The sequence below is a fragment of the Pleurodeles waltl genome, chromosome 5 (genome assembly GCF_031143425.1).
Source record: "Pleurodeles waltl isolate 20211129_DDA chromosome 5, aPleWal1.hap1.20221129, whole genome shotgun sequence".
NCBI classification, from domain to species: Eukaryota; Metazoa; Chordata; class Amphibia; order Caudata; family Salamandridae; genus Pleurodeles; species Pleurodeles waltl.
The window spans coordinates 969,133,570-969,155,924 of NC_090444.1; the positions used below are offsets into that span (position 1 = coordinate 969,133,570).

Consider the following 22,355-nt stretch of genomic DNA (forward strand, 5'->3'; position numbering starts at 1 on the left):
GCCTGCGGATGCAGGGAAGTGACTCCTTCACTGCAGGGGAGATTCCTGCTTGCTTCTTTGGTGCAGCTGCAGTCTAGCGGACCCCAGAGGATGCTCAGACAGCTGTGGAAAAGTCACAATTGCTGAAAGGAGCCGGGGAAACAATGTTACAAGGCAAGGTAGTCTCAGGACTTGTAGGCTTGTTTGGTTCCTGTGAAGGCCAGCACCAGCAGTTTCAGTGGCCAGAAGCAGAAGAGGTTGATAAAGAGGAGTCCTGGTGGAGTCTTGCACGCTGAATATGGGGACCCACCCACAAGGGTATCTCTAAATTGCCCTAAAAGGGGGCTTGGTCACTCTGCAGGGTGACCACCTATCAGAGGGGGTCACTGACGTCAGTCACCTGTCTTGACCAACCAGATGCTTCCAGGGGCCTCTGCACATCTTGTTTCCAGGGTGGCAGAATAAATTGCCCACCTGGAGGAGCTCTTGCACCACCGCTGGGTGGTGACGGACAGGGGAGTGGTCACTCTTCTTTCCTTTGTGCAGTTTAGCACCACAGCAGAGACTGGGGGTCTGGACTGGTGCAAACTAGATTATGCAAGGAGGGCACCAAATGTCCCCTTCAAAGAAAGCCAGTAGTGTGGGAAGGATACCCCTACCCAACCATATAACACCTATTTCCAAGGGAGAGGATTTTGCATCTACTCTCCGACAAGAAATCCTTTGTTCTGCTTTCCCCTGCTGGAGCTTGTCAAGCGGCAGCAGGGCAGAAACCTGTCTGAGTGGCTGCAGCAGCGTGACCTGCCCTCAAACCTTGGTAGGAGCAATATTGGGGGGATCCCCCAGAGTGCATGGAATCATGCCACCAATACAGGCATTAGTATTGGGGTATGATTCTGACATGTTTGACACCAAACATGCCCAGGTTCTGAGTTACCATTTTGTAGCTGGCCACAGGTAGTGATCTGCGGCCAGTACATGGTAAAATGGCTTCCCTCACACTTACCAAGTCCAGTGCATTGGAACTGTAGTTCGTAGGGGTACCTCTGCTCATGCAGGGGTGCCTTCACACACAGAAACCTGCACTCTGCCCACCATAGGGGTGACTCATAGTGACTTGGTGCAGCGACCAGCAGTGAAAGGACGCATGCACCTTTTCACACAGACTGCAATGGCAGGCCTGCAGACAGCTGCATGGGCTCCCGTGGGTGGGATAATACATGCTGTAGCCCATGGGGGACCCCTGGTGTACCAATGCCCTGGGTACCCAAGTACCATGTACTAGGGACTTAAATGGGTACACCAGTATGTCAACTGTGGAGTGTAAAGGGTACGACAGCAACCACATTTAGAGGAGAGGGCACAATCACTGGGGTCCTGGTTAGCAGGATCCCAGTGAAAACAGTCTAAACACATGGATAAATAGGCAAAACCTGGGGGGTGACCAGGCCAGAAAGAGTGACTGTCCTACAATTCCCAAACATTGTGCCTTCCTCCTATTTTTCTGACCCTCTTTTTGTTGGCTTTAGGACTCCGAGCACTTTATCACTGCTGAAGTGCATGGGCTCTCCCTTCTAAACTTGGCATGATTGATTTACATCTGTTTGGCTTATTTAATGCATCTGTAATTCCCTTGTAAAGTGGTATACCATTTACCCAGAGCCTGTAAATTAAATGCTACTAGTGGGCCTGCAGCGCAGATTGTGCTACCCACAGAAGTAGCCTTTCAAACATGTCTCAGGCCTGCTAATGCAGGGCCTGCATGTGCAGTTTAATGCCACACTAACTTGGTAAGTCAAACTACTTGCCAACATCTAAACTCCCTTTTTACTACACCCAAGTCACCCCCAAGGTAGGCCCTAGATAGCCCTAAGGGCAGGGTGCTGTGTATGTAAAAGGTAGGACATCTGTCTTTATGTACGACATGTCCTAGTAATGACAAACAGCCTATTTAGTATGTCATTGTGAGTGCTGCACCTCATTAGAATTGCATTGGAAATACCCCAACATATGTCTAATTGGTATTTTCTCGTCTATGAGGAATAGCCTGGGAATGTTTAGTAAGTTTGGAATAGTAGTGGGAAATGCTGCCTACTAGTGTAAGTGGATTGTTTTATTACCATTGGAGAAATGTAACTTTTAGAAAGTAGGCATTTCTCTGTGCTTATAACTCTGGTGATTTTGCAGCTTTACGCCAATCCATGTCGAGTGACAGCTGGACTTTGTGCATACTTTTCAGACAGCCAGTGCCCAGGGAGGATGGAGATGTAACAGGAGTACATCTGCACACCGAGTGGTCTTCCTGGGCTGGGAGAGGTAGAGATGGGCACACATGCATTGGTAAAAGCTGTACCCTGGCCTCCCACAAAGGGCTCATTTACCCCCTAATGATGTCTGGAGCCAGTGCGGAAGGAGAAGGGGACATTCCTGGAACTGGCTAGCGCTGTTTGCAACCCCCCACCCCCAAACACCCCCCCCCCACCCTTTGTGTGGTTCAAGCATGTGTATCTATGAAAAACCCCAAACTGGAGTAAACGTCAAGGCCTGAGTTGGCCATTTACAGCAGGCAAGGGATAACTGCCTCCTCTTGGGAGCAGGAGGTAGTACCATGATGTAGAGCGCCTCAAGCCATGCACTGGGATATCGGACTGGTCCCATCCTTCTCAGACTCTTGAAGTATTAACTCAGCTTGGGCTTTTGGCAGTCAGGTAATATAATCAAAGTGTTCTCTTGCTCCTCCTTCTCAATCACGATAAGCTCTACCACCCAATGCCAATTTTCCTCTGGATGTCACAACACATCAGCCAATTATGACTCCTTGCAACAAAACAGTCATGCAACCCAGACAGTGTAATGCGTTACTTAACCAATAAGGCTTTTCAGAGCTGCACAACAGGGCAATACATGATTTGTGCCAGCTGTTTATTTTTTTTACTCTGTAGTTAAACACGGGTGTGCAATATTTGTCAATCAAACCTGAAGCATTTAAAGGCTACCGGAACGGCTAGGACAAGGACTGCTTAAGTCATTCAATATAAACAAATGACACATCTAATAAAAAGGTAATGAATTTACATGTGAACCACGTATCAAGCAATGGACATACCTTCTCCTTGGGGTAGCTGACCTGGACTTTGACCAGCTAAAAAACAAAATAGTAAAAGCAATTATAAAACAATGTTAGTTCCCTTTTGAGGTGAATGCAACTAATTAGACTAGTGACATTGTGTATACAAGACTCAATGAGTGCAAGCTATAAAATAAGTTGCACACTTGAACACACCCGGCATTTGTAAGGGCACCCTCCAACCACAAGACATCTTTAAAGTATCTCACATATATGAATTGAGCAGCTCAACATTACCCAGTAATTGAGAAAACCTTGCCCCAATCGGGTTATTTTAGTTACAACAAGATGTAGGCTCTCTATATACTATCTCAAAGTGAGAGATAGTGTGCAGAGTCCAAGGGTTCCCCTTAGAGGTTGATAGTGGCAAAATTAGATAATACTAATGCTCTTATTTTGTGGTAGTGGTGTCAAGCAGTAGGCTTATCAGAGAGTAGTGTTAAGCATTTGCTGTACACACACAGGCAATAAGTGAGAACACACACACAAAGACTTAACTCCAGGCCAATAGGTTTTTATATAGAAAAATATAAATGTTCTTAATTTTAAAACCACAAGATTCAGATTTGAGGCAAGTACATCAATTGTAAGCTACAATGAAGGATTGGGTAAAATACAGGGGGCATCTCTAAGATGCTCTCTGTGTGCGTTTTTTAATAAATCTGACACTGGCATCAGTGTGGGTTTATTATTCTGAGAAGTTTGATACCAAACTTCCCAATATTCAGTGTAGCCATTATCGAACTGTGGAGTTTGTCAAAACAAACTCACAGACCATTTACTTAATATGGCCATACTGTACTTACAATATCTAAGAATGGACTTAGACACTGTAGGGGCATATTGCTCATGCAGCTATGCCATCACCTGTGGTACAGTGCACCCTGCCTTAGGGCTGTAAGGCCTGCTAGAGGGGTGACTTACCTATGCGACAGGCAGCATTTTGTGTGTATGGCATCCTGAGGGTATTGCCATGTCGACTTTGCCTTTTTCTCCCCACCAACACATACAATTTGCACTGGAATAGTGCATGTGTTAGGTGAGGGGTCCCTTAGGTGGCACAACATTCTGCAGCCCTTAGGGACCTTCCTTGGTCACAGGGCCCTTGGTACCACTGGTACCTTTTACAAAGGACTTATCTGTGTGCCAGGGGTGTGCCAATTGTGGAAACAATGGTACTTTTTAGTGAAAGAACACTGGCGCTGGGGTCTGGTTAGAAGAATCCCAGCACACGGCTCAGTCAAGTCAGCATCAATATCAAGCAAAATGTTGTTTTGGGGGTTGGGGGGTTGTAAGGAAATACCTCCTTGGCATGGTTACCCCCTGACTTTTTGCCTTTGCTGATGCCAAGTTATGATTTGAAAGTGTGCGGAGGACAGCTAAACACCCCCTCCCCCCCCCAGTGTTCTTACCCTAACCTGTACCTTTGTCTCCATAATTGGCACACCCTGGCATCCAGGCAAGTCCCTTGTAACTGGTACCCCTGGTACCAAGGGCCCTGATGCCAGGGAAGGTCTCTAAGGGCTGCAGCATCTCTTATGCCACCCTGGAGACCCCTCACTCAGCACAGACACAGTGCTTGCCAGCTTGTGTGCGCTGGTGGGGAGAAAATGACTAAGTTGACATGGCACTCCCCTTCGGGTGCCATGTTAACCTCACACTGCCCATGGCATAGATGATGCCCCCTGAAAACATACCCGACTTCCAGTGTGGGCAGACTAGTTTTGCCAGCCTGTCACACACCAGACATGTTGCTGGCCACATGGGGAGAGTGCTTTTGGTCACTCTGTGGCTAGTAACAAAACCTGTACTAGGTGAAAGTGCTTCTCACCTCCCCCTGTAGGAACTGTAGCACCTGGCGGTGAGCGTCAAAGGCTCACCCCCTTTGTTATAGCGCCACAGGGCATCCCAGCTAGTGGAGATGCCCGCCCCCTCTGGCCACGGCCCCACTTTTGGTGGCAAGGTCGGAGGAGTTAATGAGAAAAACAAGGAGGAGTCACTGGCCAGTCAGGACAACCCCTAAGGTGTCCTGAGTTGAGGTGACTGACTTTTAGAAATCCTCCATCTTGCAGATGGAGAATTCCCCCAAAAGGATTAGGGATGTGCCCCCCTCCCCTCAGGGAGGAGGCACAAAAAGGGTGTAGCCACCCTCAGGTCTAGTAGCCATTGGCTACTAACCCCCCCAGACCTAAACACACACCTAAATTGAGTATTTAGGGGCCCCCAGAACCTAGGGAGATAGATTCCTGCAACCTAAGATGAAGAAAGACTGCTGACCTGAAGCCCTGCAGAGAAGACGGAGACACCAACTACTTTGGCCCCAGCCCTACCGGCCTGACTCCCCACTTCGAGAAAAACTGCAACAGCGACGCATTCCCCAGGGTACAGCGACCTATGAAGCCTCAGAGGACTACCCTGCATCTAAAAGGACCAAGAACTCCTGAGGACAGCGGCCTTGTTCCAAAAGAAACCAAAACTTGCAACAAAGAAACAACTTTTAAAAGGACTCCACGTTTCCCGCCAGAAGTGTGAGACTTTCCACTCTGCACCCGACACCCCCGGCTCGACCTGCAGAGAAACAACACTACAGGGAGCACTCCCCGGCGACTGCGAGCCCGTGAGTAGCCAGAGTTGACCCCCCCTGGACCCCCACAGCAACGCCTGCAAAGGGAATCCAGAGGGTCCCCCTGACCGCGACTGCCTGCTTCCAAGAACCCGACGCCAGGTAAAGACACTGCACCCGCAGCCCCCAGGACCTGAAGGATCCGACCTCCAGTGCAGGAGTGACCCCCAGGTGGCCCTCTTCCTTGCCCAGGTGGTGGCTACCCCGAGGAGCCCCCCCCCTTGCCTGCCTGCTTTGCTGAAGAGACCCCTGGATCTCCCACTGAAACTAATTGCAAACCAGTCGCCTGTTTGCACTCTGCACCCAGCCGCCCCTGTGCCTCTGAGGGTGTACTTTTTGTGCTGACTTGTGTCCCCACCGGTGCCCTACAAAGCCCCCTGGGTCTGCCCTCCGAAGTCGCAGGTACTTACCTGCTGGCCGACTGGAACCAGGATACCCCCTTTACCATTGAAGCCTATGTGTTTTGGGCACCACTTTGACCTCTGCACCTGACCGGCTCTGAGCTGCTGGTGTGGTAACTTTGGAGTTGCTCTGAACCCCCAACGGTGGGCTACCTTGGACCCAACTTTGAACCCTGTAGGTGTTTTACTTACCTGCAAAACCAACCAAAACTTACCTCCCCCAGGAACTGTTGCAAATTGCACTGTCTAGTTTTAAAATAGCTTATTGCCATTTTTGCTAAAACTGTACATGATATTGTGTTGATTCAAAGTTCCTAAGATACCTGAGTGACATACCTTTCATTTGATGTATTACTTGTAAATCTTGAACCTGTGGTTCTTAAAATTAACTAAGAAAATATATTTTTCTATACAAAAACCTATTGGCCTGGAATTGTCTCTGAGTGTATGCTCCTCATTTATTGCCTGTGTGTATGTACAACAAATGCTTAACACTACCCTCTGATAAGCCTACTGCTCGACCACACAACCACAAAATAGAGCTTTAGATAATCTCGTTTTGCCACTATCTTACCTCTAAGGGGAACCATTGGACTCTGTGCATGCTATTTCTTACTTTGAAATAGTACATACAGTGCCAACTTCCTGCAGGTGTCTACTGCAACATGGAGCCATTTGCCTACAACAGACATGAGTGTTCAGTTAGGTTCCTACCTCTTAACTATATGGCTAGCATTTAGTATCAGTATTTTCCTTTCTGGCTTAGTAACAGGGGCGTACATTGTCGACATCCATTCCCAAAACACTATTAGTTGATACTATCATACGGATGATACTTTGACCGACTGCAACAAGGTACTTTTAATATGTACCATCAAACTTCTTAAGTCTTAGCTACTTCCCTTTCCCTACTGAGTTTGATGGTTCTGACACAGCTGTTCCATAAAATGACTAGCTGAATTGCCTGAACGAGAGTTGACAATTGTGTTGTACAGTTGTATTCCTGCTTAAACAAAATTATTAATCCTTACTTTGGCATTGCAACACTATCATTTTTTAGCAAACACTTTAATGAACAGGTTACACACAAATCAGCTGGATCAGCAATGTTCATCTCTATTTGAGCACGGGTTTGTAAATAGGAATGGGGACGAATCGGAGATGGTGATTTCGATGTAGCGAACACAATCAAGATAGTAATCTACATGGTATACATAACATCCATTCCCCCAGGTTTTATTTGAGCAGTTCTGGTATACTAGGATAATGGAAAATGCACATAATGAAACAATGTGTATAGTATAGATGGGTTTAGATATATAACTCAATGTGAATAATGCGAGAAATTTTTAGGATTGCAATTATAAACGGACATGCATATAATAACCAGACATGTCATTTATGCTAATTTTATAACCTGTGGGTAGAGTATGAAACATGCATCAACTATCTGTTTATTTAAAAAAAGAAAAAAAAGTACTATTTTGTAATGAATAACGAATATCACAAACAATCTACCAACCTAATCTAAGAAGAATATTTATTCAAATTGGGAATTAACTGCCGAGTAATTCAGTGGACTTTACTTTAGACAGATGTGAAATACTTGGAGATACATTTGGATTGAAGGATGCCCCGAGGGCACTCTGTACACGAGTTTAACCAGTAGGACAAGTGGTTACCTAGTGTTTTACGTGTTACGCTGGGCCTAAAACTCAATTACCTATTATACAAACAAAATAAGTTGTTCAGCTGTTACTTTAATTCTCTTTCAGAGTCACATGCTTGAATCAAGTCCTCGTTGTCAGGCTGTGAATCCCTGTAGTACTCAGATCATCAGTGAATATTTATTTAGTATCTGGCTAAACTCCAGCCACTGAGGTGACTCTGCCCCTCGCTCTTCCTAGATGCGACTACAGCTAAGAATGCACAGCAAAGAAAGTCAATTAAGAGATTAACAATGAGTGCCTCTGAAGAGAGAAAGACGACAGATCACTTGTGAACCTGCACTTACAGGTAGTTAACTTACTTCTCCAGCACTGGACCACTGTAGGAACCTGGGTTTTAGTTGCAGTAGGGCCCCTTTTTTGCCTGTTTGATGCAACTTTGCCTGAAGTGCACTGGTTTCCTGCTAACCAGGTCCCCAGTTCCATTGTTGCCTTCCCAAAAACAAGACAACCGGTCGCTTGATTCCTCCAGTGACCGGGCCATTAGCAGCTCTGCGAGTCCCCAGTAAGAGGTACCTTTGGTACCAGGGGCACAGGTACTAAAGAGGGTCCCTAAGAACTGCAGCATAGCGTGTGCCACTCTAAGAGAACCAGCACAAAACTCATACAGACTGTCACTCCAGGCTATGTGATAAGGTACTCTAAAAAGAGAAAACACAACTTAACACTTTGCCATTTTCCCTAACACTGCTCTAAAAAGTGAAAACATGTCATGACATTTGTGTGCCATGCCCCTTAATGCAGGTAATATTTGTCAATCAGCCCTACAGCACACCTTACAGCCCTAAAGCAGGGTGCACTGTACTACATGTGAGGACATACCTGCACGTGGAGATATGCCCCTGTACTGGCCAGTTCAATTACTGACAGTACAAGTGAAGAAACAAGTTACTTACCTGTAACTGTAGTTCCCCAGTATTGGAAACTTACATAGTTTCACATGCTTGAATCATTTCGTCGTCGAGATGGGAGTTCCTGGTGTAATACAAAAGCCATGCTCAATGGCATATAAAGCTCAGAGGCACTAGGCCTCTTAATTTAGTAACATCTTATAGTCGTTCTATAAAAAAGGACCAAACTTAGACAACTAATCAGCTCACACCACCCTCTAGAACCCTCCTGTGAGGAGCTGATTTCCCTCAGATTTTCCAAGCACAAGTGCAACAATGCATCTAGGATTGAGGAAATGAAGGTGAGCTCCTCAGGGAAGTAAGGGTGGGTTGCATGTGAATCTATGAAAGTTCCCAAAAGGATAAATTACTTACCTGTAAATCCTAGTTCTCTTCCAGGGGTATCCTCATCAAAGTCATAAACATTGAATATTCCCGCCCTTGTGCGGGGACCCCGGAGCATATATAAAATACACACATATACAGTATGAAATATGCACGAAAAATATATATAGCATTTTTAGTAGACAAATTTTCATATTAAACTCACATATACATGTGTAAAACAGCAATGCAGACTATAATCATAAACAGGCTAAAATGCTTTATTTCTATGGAGTTTATCTTTTTTTTAAATTGTTCTCAAAATTACAATAAGAGAAAAAATATCTCCTAAAACCACACCACTGAGCCCAGGGAAATCAGCAGTAGCAATCATCAGAGAAAAAGATAAAAAACTACATTGAAAAACACTAGAGCATTCTTAGCCAATAGGCTGCATGCAGGTTAACACAGGAGAACCATAAAAACTTTGGCACCGTGCCTTTAAGACCCTGAGCACCTCCAGTATCCCACCATGCCTCAGGGGTGAAGGAGAGGTGACAGTTGGTTCACAGTTAGGTCAGTACTTATTTACGGTGACAAGCTGTGTAGCCGATTCAAAAGATAGTGTGTCCTGCACTTCTAGGAGACGTGCGTCCGGGGAGGAGGGTGGGTTGTTTATGACTTTGATGAGGATACCCCTGGAAGAGAACTAGGATTTACAGGTAAGTAACTTATCCTTCTCTTCCAGGGGATCCTCATCAATAGTCATAAACATTGAATATATTAGCAAGCCCATCCCTTGACTCTGCGGACTGTCCAATAGAAGTGCAGGAATAGAAATGTATCATGCAAACAAATTTCTCAGAGAGGCCTGCCCAACTTGGGCGTCTGCTCTTGCATCCGAGTCCAAACAGTAATGTCTAGTAAATGTACGTACAGACTTCCATGTAGCAGCCTTACAAATTTCAGATATTGGAACATTATTAAGGAGGGCAGCAGTAGCAGCTTTTCCTCTTGTGGAATGCGCTTTAGGTCTAGCAAGTAGTTATTTGTTAGCCAACTGGTATGCATTAACAATACAAGAAACTATCCATCTTGATATGGTTCGTTTAGATGCTGCCTCTCCTGTTCTTAAATGACCATAATTTATAAACAAATGGTTGGAATGTCTAACCAACTTTGTTTTATCCAAATAACATTTTAGCACTCTTTTCAGATCTAGGGAGTGCAATGCTTTCTCCGCCGGAGTCTCCGGATTGGGGAAGAAAGTTGGTAGAGAAATGGTCTGATTGATGTGGAATTCTGAAACCACCTTCGGTAGGAATGATGGGTGAGTTCGCAGAACTACTCTATTGTCGTGAAAGACTTTGTACGGTTCTCTGGAGGACAAAGCCTGAATTTCACTGACCCTCCTTGCAGAAGTAATGGCTACCAAAAAAGCCGTCTTCCACGTAAGGTGTTGCAAAGAGGCTTTGTGTATAGGTTCGAAAGGAGGGCCCATAAGTTTTGACAGTACTATGTTCAGTTCCCATGGAGGGGAGGGTCTCCGAATGGGCGGAAAAACTTTTTTCAAACCTTCCAAGAAATCCTTGACTACTGGTTTCGTAAAGAAGGATTCCTGAGAAGGTGACTTACGATAGGCTGTAATGGCAGATAAATGTACCTTAATAGATGATACCTGCAGACCGGACTTTGCCAGATGGAGTAAGTAAGACAGTATGACCTCCTTCTGAGCCCGTATGGGATTCTGACCTTGCTGACAGCACCATATGTAGAACCTCTTCCACTTAAACGCATAAGAACGCCGCGTGGAAGGTCGTCTGGACTCCTTCAAGATGTTCATGCACTCCTGCGAGAGCCCTAGGTGCCCATACTGCAGGAATTCAGGAGCCATGCTGTCAAGCTCAGAGAGGGTAGGTTGGGGTGCAGTACCCTGCCCTCCATCCTGCTCAGAAGATCCGGTCTGCACGGCAGCCTCCTGTGAGGTTGTTCCGATAGGTTGAGGAGATCTGTGTACCAGAACTGACAGGGCCATTGTGGAGCTATGAGAATCATTCTGGTGCTGGATCTGTAAAGTTTGTTGATCACTGCCGGTATGAGGGGGATCGGTGGAAAAGCGTAGAGAAATATCCCTGATCAGTCGATCAACAGGGCATTCCTCGAGATCCCGGACGGTAGAACCTGGATGCGAAGTCTGGGCATTTCTTGTTTACCTCGCCTGCGAAGAGATCCAATTGAGGCCGACCCCATTGAGCGAAGATGTCTTCGACGACTTCGCCTTGTAGGACCCAAACGTGGGCGTCCTCAAGGTGTCTGCTCAGGAAATCTGCTTCCATGTTTTGTTGACCTGGTAGGTGAACCGCTGTAAGCGACATTCCTCTGGCCAGGAGCCAATGCGAGATTGTTTGGGACTCCCGAGATAGGGGTAGGGATCTCCTTCCCCCTTGTCTGTTCAAGTAATACATTGTGGTTGTATTGTCCGTTTGTATTAGGAGAGATTTCCCCTGAATCGATGGAGCAAAAGACTTGAGAGCCAGATGGACCGCTCTGAGCTCCAGTAGATTGATGTGGTACTTCCTTTCGTTGTCGGACCACAGGCCCTGAGCTTGAAGGGGACCTAGATGAGCCCCCCATCCTTGAAGAGACGCATCCGTTACCAGAGTGTCGGATGGAATTAACTGGTGAAACGGAGCCCCTACTGATAGGTGAGGTCTGTGCATCCACCATCGCAATGACTGACGTGCTGCTATCGGCAGCCGCACTCTGTCCTCCCAGCGGTCTGTCCTTTGGCTCTAGTTGTTTTCCAACGCCTCTTGGAGGGGCCTCATATGTAGCCTGGCATTCGGGACAATGAAAATGCATGATGCCATGGAGCCCAGCAGAGATGTCACCTGACGGGCCGTAGATGCGTCGGATCTTAACAGGTCTTGACACTTTCTTTATTGATAATAGTCGTTCCTCCGAAGGATACACTCTTTGGAGCTCTGTGTTTAGTATTGCTCCCAGGTAGTGGAGGTTCTGCGTTGGAATCAAGGTAGACTTTTGGTAGTTGACTTGAAGCCCTAGAGACTCGAAAACCTTGAGCACAATGTCCCGATGGGTTCTCGCCTGCTCCGGAGAGGAGGCTTTCAATAGCCAGTCGTCTAGGTATGGGTAAATGAAGATTTTTTGTTTTCGTAGATGTGCCGCTACCACTGCCACGCATTTCAAGAAGATGCGGGGGGCAGATTTCAGGCCGAATGGTAGCACTTTGAACTGATAGTACTGTGAGGCTATCTGGAAGCGCAGGAATTTCCGATGCTTGGGAACTATCGGGATGTGAAAGTATGCATCCTGCAGGTCGATGGAGCACATCCAGTCTCCCTGATGTAGCTGAGGGAAAATCTGGTGAAGAGCCAGCATCCTGAACTTTTGCTTTCTTATGTACTTGTTCAGAAGCCGTAAGTCCAGAATTGGTCTGAAAACGCCCTCTCTGCCTTTCTTCGCCACCAGAAAATAACGGGAGTAAACCCCCTTCCCTCTGTGCGCGAGTGGAACTTTTTCTATTACCTTCTTTCGTAAAAGGGCGAGAGCCTCTTTGCGCAATAGGCTGACGTGAGACGGATTGCATCTGGCTGGTGGCAAGTGTGGTTGAGGTTGCCGGAAAATAAGAGAGTAGCCATTCTCGACAATGTTGAGCACCCATTTGTCTTTTGTGATAGAACGCCACTCGTGAATAAAGTCTGTGATACTTCCCCCCACCGGAGTGGTGCACAGTGTTAAGGGAAGCGAGTCCTCATTGCTTGGCCGGCGCTTTGGGTGTGGACTGTTGTGGTCTACTTGACCCTCGTTCCCTTGTGGCTTTACGAGACTGAAAAAGCGGGCGTCCCTGCCTTTGCTGTGGCCTCTGGGACCAGTGAGGGGTTTGAACCCTCTGCTGGAAAGGGCGCCTGTCATAAGGCCTATACCTCCGCCTGAAGTCCTTCTTCCTCTCCAGGTCTACTGCCCTCATGGTGTCCACTTCAGTTTTCATGCGCGCCATTTCTTCGTCCGTATGGGTACCAAACAGCGAGTTCCCGTTGAATGGAAGATTGAGGATGCGCTGTTGTGCTTCCTGTTTTAATCCAGTCAATCTCAACCAGGAAGACCTTCTTGCACAGATCCCATGTGCGTACCCATGTGCAGCTAAGTCTGCCCCATCTGCTGCTGCGCTGATGACTTGGTTGGATACCAGACATGCCTCTTGAAGGATCTCTTGGAAGTCCTGTGTCTTCTCTAGGTAGTTTTTCTGTGAACCGGTTGAGAGTCCCACAGTGAACGGTCATATCTGCCTAGGAGTGCAGACGCGCTGGAGACCTTCATCATAAATGCCGCTGTGCCGCACATTTTTCTCCCCAGAGAGTCTAGATGTCTGCTCTCTTTGTCCGGTGGAACCGTGGAGGATGATGCCACTGAGTGAGTTTTTCGGGCTGCGGCCAATATGACGGAGTCCGGCGGCGGATCCGTTCTGAGAAATAAAGGATCTTGTTCAGGCGCTTTATATTTTTTCAAAATTCTAGCAGGAGCAGATTTGAGGGTGGCTGGTGCCAAAAAGGTGTCCATGGTCGGCTGCAACAGACCAGGCACTAGCGGCAGTAGCTTTTTCGAAACCACTCTATGCTGTAGTCTCAAAAATGACTGATGAGGAGGTTGATGGTTCTGGAACCTCTATGTTTAGCTTCTGTGCTCCCCTGAAAAGCACCTCATTAAAAGTGGTGATGTCATCCACCGGTGAAACTCTAGCTGGTGGAGAATCTGTTAAGGTGGGGGAGTATCGTCTGACGGATGACCCTGACGATGACCAGGAGGGCGACCTTCCGTGTCTTGATCGTGATCTAGACCGACGCTGGGAACGTGACCTGCTGCGAGACGCTGTAGCAGAGCGCCCAGGCCTTGTGGTCGGTTGGCGAGAAGCAGAACGAGCCCGTCCTGCCCGCGCTGTCGGTGATGGTGTTCTCGGGAGAGAGGCAGTAGGAGAGTACATCCGTGAAAACTGCGAATCCGGGGAGGCCGTTGGTCTGTTAAGGCTCTCCAAACCATCTTGGTGACAAATTGTTGGGTGAGACATGCCCCGACGATGCCGCTCTCGACCGAGATGAACCACTCCTTATGGAGACCACTGGAGATGGAGTGGTCTTATCTGCTGGCGGAAGCCGATGTTCTGCTCCCTGCAAGACAGGTAAAACCTGTGTCGACGTCGACCGTAATGACGTCGAAGGGAGCGCCGCCAGTTGTTCCTGTCTCGACGTTGAGTGTCTTGACGTCGAACGGCGATCTCTGGACCGCGACCTGCTCGCTGTCGTGTGCCTCGACGTGGAGCAGTGGGCGGCCGATGGCGGATGTCCTCGCTCTCGCCGCTGGGGCGATTTCGACATCGTCTCTCTTGACATCGAGGGGTGCGAGGCCTTTGGCGGCGAATGGGCGTGCCGGTTATGGCTCGACGTCGAACGGCGGGTTGCCGTCGACGGAGATATGCCCCTGCGATGGCCATGTTCTCTTGACGCCGTATCAGTCGACGTCGGGCGGGTCGCCGTCGACGGCGATCTATGGCGGTGAGATGGTGGCAGCGACGACGTCGACGGGGAACAAACAGGTACTTTCCTACCTGCTGACGTCGATCTAGCCATTCTCTCCTGAGAGTGGCCTGTTGGCTGCCTGGGAAGCGAAGAGGATGATGTTTTCTGCCTCTCGTGAAGCCCATGAAGCCTGATCTTTTCTCTGTCCTTCAGAGTCCTCTTTGACATGTTCTTGCAGTGTTTGCAAGTGTCAGGGCAGTGACTCTGAGGCAGGCACACAATACAAAGTGTGTGGGTCTGACTGGGCCTTCTTCTTCCCACAGGAAGGGCATTTCACAAAAAGTGAAGGCATTTTTCTGTCAGGAAAAAACCTCCAAACTCAGACAATGATGTTAGATGTCGAGTAAAGTAGGAAAAAACGCTGTTCTAAAGTATTTTTCTGAGAAAAACTCAGAATAACTGAGAGCTCAATGCTCCAGGATCCTCTCAGAAGAAGCCGGAAAAAAGAACTGACCTAACTGTGAACCAACTGTCACCTCTCCTTCACCCCTGAGGCATGGTGGGATACTGGAGGTGCTCAGGGTCTTAAAGGCACGGTGCCAAAGTTTTTATGGTTCTCCTGTGTTAACCTGCATGCAGCCTATTGGCTAAGAATGCTCTAGTGTTTTTCAATGTAGTTTTTTATCTTTTTCTCTGATGATTGCTACTGCTGATTTCCCTGGGCTCAGTGGTGTGGTTTTAGGAGATATTTTTTCTCTTATTGTAATTGTGAGAATAATTTAAAAAATTTAAAAAAACTCCATAGAAATAAAGCATTTTAGCCTGTTTATGATTATAGTCTGCATTGCTGTTTTACACATGTATATGTGAGTTTAGTATGAAAATTTGTCTACGAAAAATGCTATATATATTTTTCGTGCATATTTCATACTGTATATGTATGTATTTTATATATGCTCCGGGGTCCCCGCACAAGGGCGGGAATATTCAATGTTTATGACTATTGATGAGGATCCCCTGGAAGAGAACTGGAAAACTACAGTGCCAGGTAAGTAACTTGTTTCTTACTCCAGTAATGGATGCTTGAATCAGACTAGTAAGCAGTGGATAGCACATTTTCGACCTACAGACAGCAGCATAGCACTCTGAAATGCTAACTGGCATGACAATATGTACATACACTTCTTTCTACAATCTACAGCATTATTTTAAAGAAAATGTGAGGTAACAGAAAACAAGCGGATAGAGGGAAATAAATATTTAGCTCACCTTTATTGAATCTGGTTTCAAAGGATCGCTTGCCCAACAGCTGCATCCCGTAGTGACTCAGTGTCCAAGAAGTAATGCTGCGTGAAGGTGTGAGTTGTCCTTCATGTCGCAGCTCGACAGATGTCTGATACACCAGCAAACAGCGCACAGGACGGAGATACAACTCTGGTAGAATGCGCTCTCACACTTTGCAATGGTCTACCTGCTTTCTGATGGCAGAATATGATTGCGTCTTTAATCCATCGGGATATAGTCTGTTTCGTTACAGAGTGACCTTTTCTAGCGGCACTGAAAGCTACAAATAACTGAGTGGACTGTCTGAATGACTTTGTTCTGTCCAGATAGAATTTTATGCACCTTTTAAGGTCGAGTAAATGGAGAGTCCTTTCTGCTGTAGTTTGTGGGTTCGGGAAGAAAGATTTGAGCACCACCGGCTCATTGATATGGAATTCCGAAGGCACTTTAGGAATGAACTTGGGGTTGGTGCGTAGGATGACTATTTTGTTTGAACTGCAAAAAAGGTTCTTTTATAGTGAAAGCTTGAATTTCACTAACCCTGCGTGCCGATGTAAGGACAAGAAGGCGAGCTACCTTCCAAGTGAGGTACTTGATGTGCGCCCTGTGGATAGGCTCAAAAGGCTCCTTCATAAGCTGGCCAAGGACAATGTTCAGTTGCCATGCCGGAGGTGGAGGCTTTACTGGAGGAAAAAAGATCTGAAGAGACCCTTCACAAATTGCTTGACTAATCTGAGAGAGCGTAAGGACGGCTTGCCTGGTACTCTTCTGTATCTGGAGATGGCCGCCAAATGGACTAATTGAGGAATGGGCCAGTCCGGAATGTGCCAGTTTTAAGAAATATGGCAACACCGCCTCCGGTGCAGAGGAGAGGGTGCATTTTTTGGGTTTCACACCACAGACCAAATTGTTTCCACTTTAGGCACTAAGATTTGTTGGTGCTAGCTGCACGTGCGTTAGCTAGCACTTCCCTGCACTCAGTCGGCAGATCTAGATGGCCGAATTTGTTGTATTCATGAGCCATGCGCATAAACTTAGACTTGGGATCCGGGTGCCTCACTTGCCCCCGGTTGATGGTAAGCAGCTCCGGAATTGGTCAGAGTCTGATGGGTGGACAAGCAGACAGGAGAAGCAACTCCATGTACCACGGTTGACACAGCCACGGTGGAGCTATTAGGATCATCTGACAGGGTTCAGACTTCATCTACCTGATCAACCTTGAGAGGAGAGGGAATCGGAGGAAAAGAGTACACACAGATATGTGACCATGCGATCGAAAATGCATCCCCCCATGGTCCCTGTTGGTGATGCCAGCTTGCATAATGTCAGTATTTGGCATTCTGGGAGGATGCAAATAGTTCCAGATTCGGTTTTCCCCACTGGTCGAAGATTAGATCTAGTGTCCTCTGGTCTAATTCACACTAGTGGAAGATGTCACCAACCTGCTTAGTGAATCCACAATGGTATTACGTAGGCCAGGGACATGCTCTGCTGTTATGTGGACTGAGTGATGAATGCACCATTTCCAGATGGTTTGCGCTTCGAGAGAGTATGTGAGAACGTGTTCCTCCCTGCTTGTTTAGGTTGTGCATTGTGGTAGTACTGTCTGTCCTGATAAGCACTGTCGAACCTCGCATCCTTGGAAGGAAGGCTTGCAAGGCATAACAGACAGCTCTCAGTTCAAGAAAGGTTGGTGAGAAGGTAGCCACTTACTGCTAACCCCAAGGTCCTGTAGGCATGCGCCCCATCCTGTGAGCGATGCATCAGTAGTTCAGTCATTGGAGGAATTCGAGCCAAGAAGCTGAGTCCTTTTGAAATGTTCTTGGGAATTGTCCACCAAGCCAGAGAGTGGACCATGTGCAGTGTTATGAGGATGGTATCCTCGAAGGATCCTCGTGCTTGTGTCCATTGCCTGTCCAGCTCCTCCTGAATTAGGCGCATTCGCAGGCGACCAAATGGAATGAGGCTTATACATGACTACCTCATGCCTAGTAAGGACTTGTACCGCCAAACTGAAATAATTTTCTCCTTGGAAGCACCTTGCCAGTTGTATTAACCTTGCTTGGCTGTCCGGCGCTGGATAGGCTTTGGCTCATTGAGTGCCTAAGATACCCTCTAGGAAGGCTAATCGAGTGGATGGCTGTAGGAACGATTTTTCTTTGTTGAGCGTAATGCCCAATTCCTTGAAAAGGTGCAGAGTCGCCTTGACTGAGTTTTCTGCTGACTGGACATCTGGAGCTTTTACTGGCCAGTCGTCGAGGTACTGAAAAATCTGGTGTTGGTTTCTCCTAGGTAGGACGCCACTGGCATTTGATGAAGATTCGTGGTGCTGAACGTAGGCCAAAGGGAAGGTCCTTGAACTGCAAGTGTTTGCCGTAGACCACAAACCTCAGGTAATTTCAGTGGAGCAGATAAATGTGAAAGTGCGCGTCCTGAAGGTCTAGAGAGGCCATGTAGTCTGCTCTGTTCAGAAGCTGGAGGATGTCTTGTAGGGTGACCATCTGAAATGTTTGCTTCTTGAGGTACTGGTTTCGCTCCCGTAAATCCAGAATTGGCCTCCGTAGGCAAGACTTCTTTCGGATAAGAAAAAAGCGGGAGTAGAAACCCTTTTCACTCTGGGAATGCCGTACAGACTCTATAGCCCCTTTCTTCAGCACGGTTATTATCTCCAAGCGGAGCAGACAAAGGTGTTTTTGTTGGGTGTGGGATGCAGGCATTGAAGGGGGAATCTGGGTGAATTCCAACAGGTGTCCAAATTGGACGACATACAGCACCCACTCGTCTTTTGTTATTTGTTTCCAGCATTGGATATGAGGTTTTAAAATTCTGTGATAAATTGTAGGAGGAGAGTGTAGAGGACGTGTCGTTAGACAGTCATTATCTATGTGCGGATTGCTTAGGTTGTGGCCACAACGTGCTCTTGTGGTAGGGCCTGGTATAGGCTGCAGGAGGCGGCTGCCTCAACTTGTGTTGTGTCCCAGAAGGCTGGAACAAGGAGGAATAGGACGGATACCTATATTGCTGGTATCCTCCACGAAAGGAAGGTTGACCTCTGCCTCTAGCACCACTAAAGGGCACATTCCTGTATTGCGGAGTTCCTAAGGATTTTGACGTCTCTGTATAAGATTTAATGGGTTGAAGAGCATCGTCAACGTGCTTCCCCGTCATATGGAAGATCCAGAATTCGTCTGCCTCAGGACGAAAGTTGGTGGCTTTGAGCCAACCTTGACGCCTCAACATAGCTGAACCCGCAAGTAATCTGAAGCCCATTGCTGCTATTTATAGTGCACAATCTATGATCTCTGCTGAAGATTGCTGTAGGAAAATGGCTCCCTGTTTCAGTTACTTCCCCCCCCCCCACACTTTTTGCCTGATATTGATGCTGACTTGGCTAAAAAGTGTGCTGGGAAACTGCCAACCAGGCCCCAGCACCAGTGTTCTTTCACTTAAAAATGTACCATTGTTCCACAATGGGCACATCCCTGACACACAGTTAAGTCCCTTGTAAAAGGTACCAGTGGTACCAAGGGCCTTGTGACCACGGAAGGTCCCTAAGGGCTGCAGCATATGTTGTGCCACCCTAAGGGAACCCTCACCTAAAACATGCACACTGCTATTGCAGATCGTGTGTGTTGGTGGGCAGGAAACGGCAAAGTCGACATGGCAGCCCCCTCAGAATGCCAGGCACACAAAATGCAGCCTGTGGCACAGGTAAGTCACCCCTCTAGCAGGTCTTACAGCCCTAAGGCAGGGTGCACTATACCACAGGTGAGGGCATAGCTGCATGAGCAATATGCCCTTACAGTGTCTAAGTCTAGTCTTAAACATTGGAAGTACAGTGTGGCCATATTAAGTATATGGTCTGGGAGTTTGTCAAAACAAATTCCACAGCTCCATAATGGCTACACTGAATACTGGGAAGTTTGGTATCAAACTCTCAATATAATAAACATACACTGATGCCAGTGTTGGATTTATTACAAAATGCACACAGAGACCCCTGTAATCTACCCAATCCTTCAGTGCAGGACTGACTGGTCTGTGCCAGCCTGCAACCGAGACGAGTTTATGCCCCCCTGTTGCGAGAGCCTTTGTGATCTGAGGACAGAAACAAAGCCTGCACTGGGTGCATGTGCTTCTCACCTCCCCCTGCAAGAACTAACACTTGGCGGTGAGCCTTAAAGGCTCATGCCTTTTGTTACAGCACCCCAGGGCATCCCAGCTAGTGGAGATGCCCGGCCCTGCGGACACTGGCCCCACTTTTGGCGGCAAGGCTGGAGGAGATCATGAGAAAAACAGGGAGGAGTCACCCACCAGTCAGGACAGCCCCTAAGGTGCCCTGAGCGGAGGTGACCCCTGCCTTTATAAATCCTCCATCTTGGTTTTGGAGGATTCCCCCAAAAGGAATAGGGATGTGCAGCCTACTTCCCCCCTCCCACCCCAAGACCTAAACACACCCCTAAATTTACTATTCAAGGGTGACCCTGAACCCAGGAAATCAGATTCCTGCAACGTGAACCAAGAAGGACTGCTGACCTGAAAGCCCTGCAGAGACGACAACTGCTTTGGCCCCAGCCCTACCGGCCTGTCTCTTGACTCGAAGAAAACTGCAACAGCGACGCATCTGACAGGGACCAGCGACCCCTGAAGCAAAGGGCCAAGAAACTCCTGTGAGCAGCAGCTCTGCTCAACAGCAGCAACAACTTATCAACTTTCTTGCAACTTTTAAAGACCTCACTCTTCCCGCCGGAAGCGTGAGACTTCACCCTCTGCACCAGACACCCCCGGCTTGAGCTCCAGAGAACCAACACCACAGGGGAGGACTCCTAGGCGACTGCGACCTCGTGAGTAGCCCGAGACGACCACCCCCTGGACCTCCACAGCAACGCATGCAGACAGAATCCAGAGGCTCCCCCTGACCGCGACTGCCTGTAACAAGGGACTCGACGCCTGGACCAAGCACTGCACCCGCAGCCCCCAGGACCAGAAGGAACCGAACCTCCGTGCAGGAGCTTCTGCCGGGAAACGTGAAGTCCTTGGAAGTTGCTTCTTTGTTGCAAAGAAGTAGCTGGTTTTGAACAGGTCCGCTGTTCACGGGAGTTTCTTGGTCCTGTAGTCCAGGGCAGTCCTCAGGCTTCAGATGTCACTGGGCGTCGCTGGAGCAGGTTTTCAAAGTTGTAACAGGCCGGTAGGGCTGAGGCCAAATCAGTTGTCGTCTTCCTCCTTCTCTGCAGGCTTGTAGGTCAGCAGTCCTTTCTTCAGGTTGCAGTAATCTAGTTTCCTAGATTCTGGGGAGCCCCTAAATACTGAAATTAGGGGTGTATTTAGGTTTGGGAGGGCAGTAGCCAATGGCTACTGTCCTTGAGGGTGGCTACACCCTCTTTGTGCCTCCTCCCTGAGGGGAAGGGGGCACATCCCTATTCCTATTGGGGGAATCCTCCAAAATCAAGATGGAGGATTTCTAAAGGCAGGGGTCACCTCAGCTCAGGACACATTAGGGGCTGTCCTGACTGGTGGGTGGTGACTCCTTGTTTTTCTCATTATCTCCTCCAGTCTTGCCGCCAGAAGTGGGGGCAGTGGCCGGAGGGTCGGGCATCTCCACTAGCTGGGATGCCCTGGGGCGCTGTAACAAAAGGGATGAGCCTTTGAGGCTCACCGCCAGGTGTTACAGTTCCTTCAGGGGGAGGTGAGAAGCACCTCCACCAAGTACAGGCTTTGTTCCTGGCCACAGATGGGTGCCTCCTCCTGGTTTTTCTCATTATCTCCCCTGGACTTGCCGCCCAAAGTGGGAGCTGTGTCCAGGAGGCAGGCACTTCCACTAGTTGGAGTGCCCTGGGGCACTGTAACACGAAGCTTGAGCCTTTGAGGCTCACTGCTAGGTGTTACAGTTCCGGCAGGGGGGAGGGGTTAAGCATCTCCACCCAGTGCAGGCTTTGTTTCTGGCCCCAGAGAGCACAAAGGCTCTCACCCCAGGGGGTCAGAAACTCTTCTCTCAGCAGCAGGCTTGCACAGACCAGTCAGTCCTGCACTTAAGGATTGGGTAAAATACAGGGGGCATCTCCAAGATGCCCTCAGCGTGCATTTTTTAATAATAAATCCAACACTGGCATCAAGTGTGGGTTTATTATTCTGAGAAGTTTGATAACAAACTTCCCAGTATTCTTTGTAGCCATTATGGAGCTCGTTTTTGACAAACTCCCAGACCATATACTTAATATGGCCACACTGTACTTACAATGTACTTACAATGTCTAAGAATAGACTTAGACACAGTAGGGGCATATTGTTCATGCAGCTATGCCTTCACCTGTGGTATAGTGCACCCTGCCTTAGGGCTGTAAGGCCTGCTAGAGGGCTGACTTACCTATGCCACAGGCAGTATTTTGTAGGCATGGCATCCTGAGGGGGATGCCATGTCGACTTTGCCTTTTTCTCCCTACCAACACACACAATCTACAATGGCAGT

General features: G+C 47.9%; 1 protein-coding gene across 4 annotated transcripts in view; it reads right to left on the reverse strand.

The window, feature by feature from the left end:
- SRSF7 (serine and arginine rich splicing factor 7) overlaps positions 1 to 22,355 on the reverse strand; it is a 193,639-nt gene that overhangs the window by 47,897 nt on the left and 123,387 nt on the right. For all 4 annotated transcript variants that reach the window (XM_069235100.1, XM_069235099.1, XM_069235098.1 and 1 more), the window contains one exon: positions 3,086 to 3,121. In XM_069235100.1, coding sequence (XP_069091201.1) covers positions 3,086 to 3,121 — 36 coding nt within the window. The remainder of the gene's footprint in view (positions 1 to 3,085; positions 3,122 to 22,355) is intronic.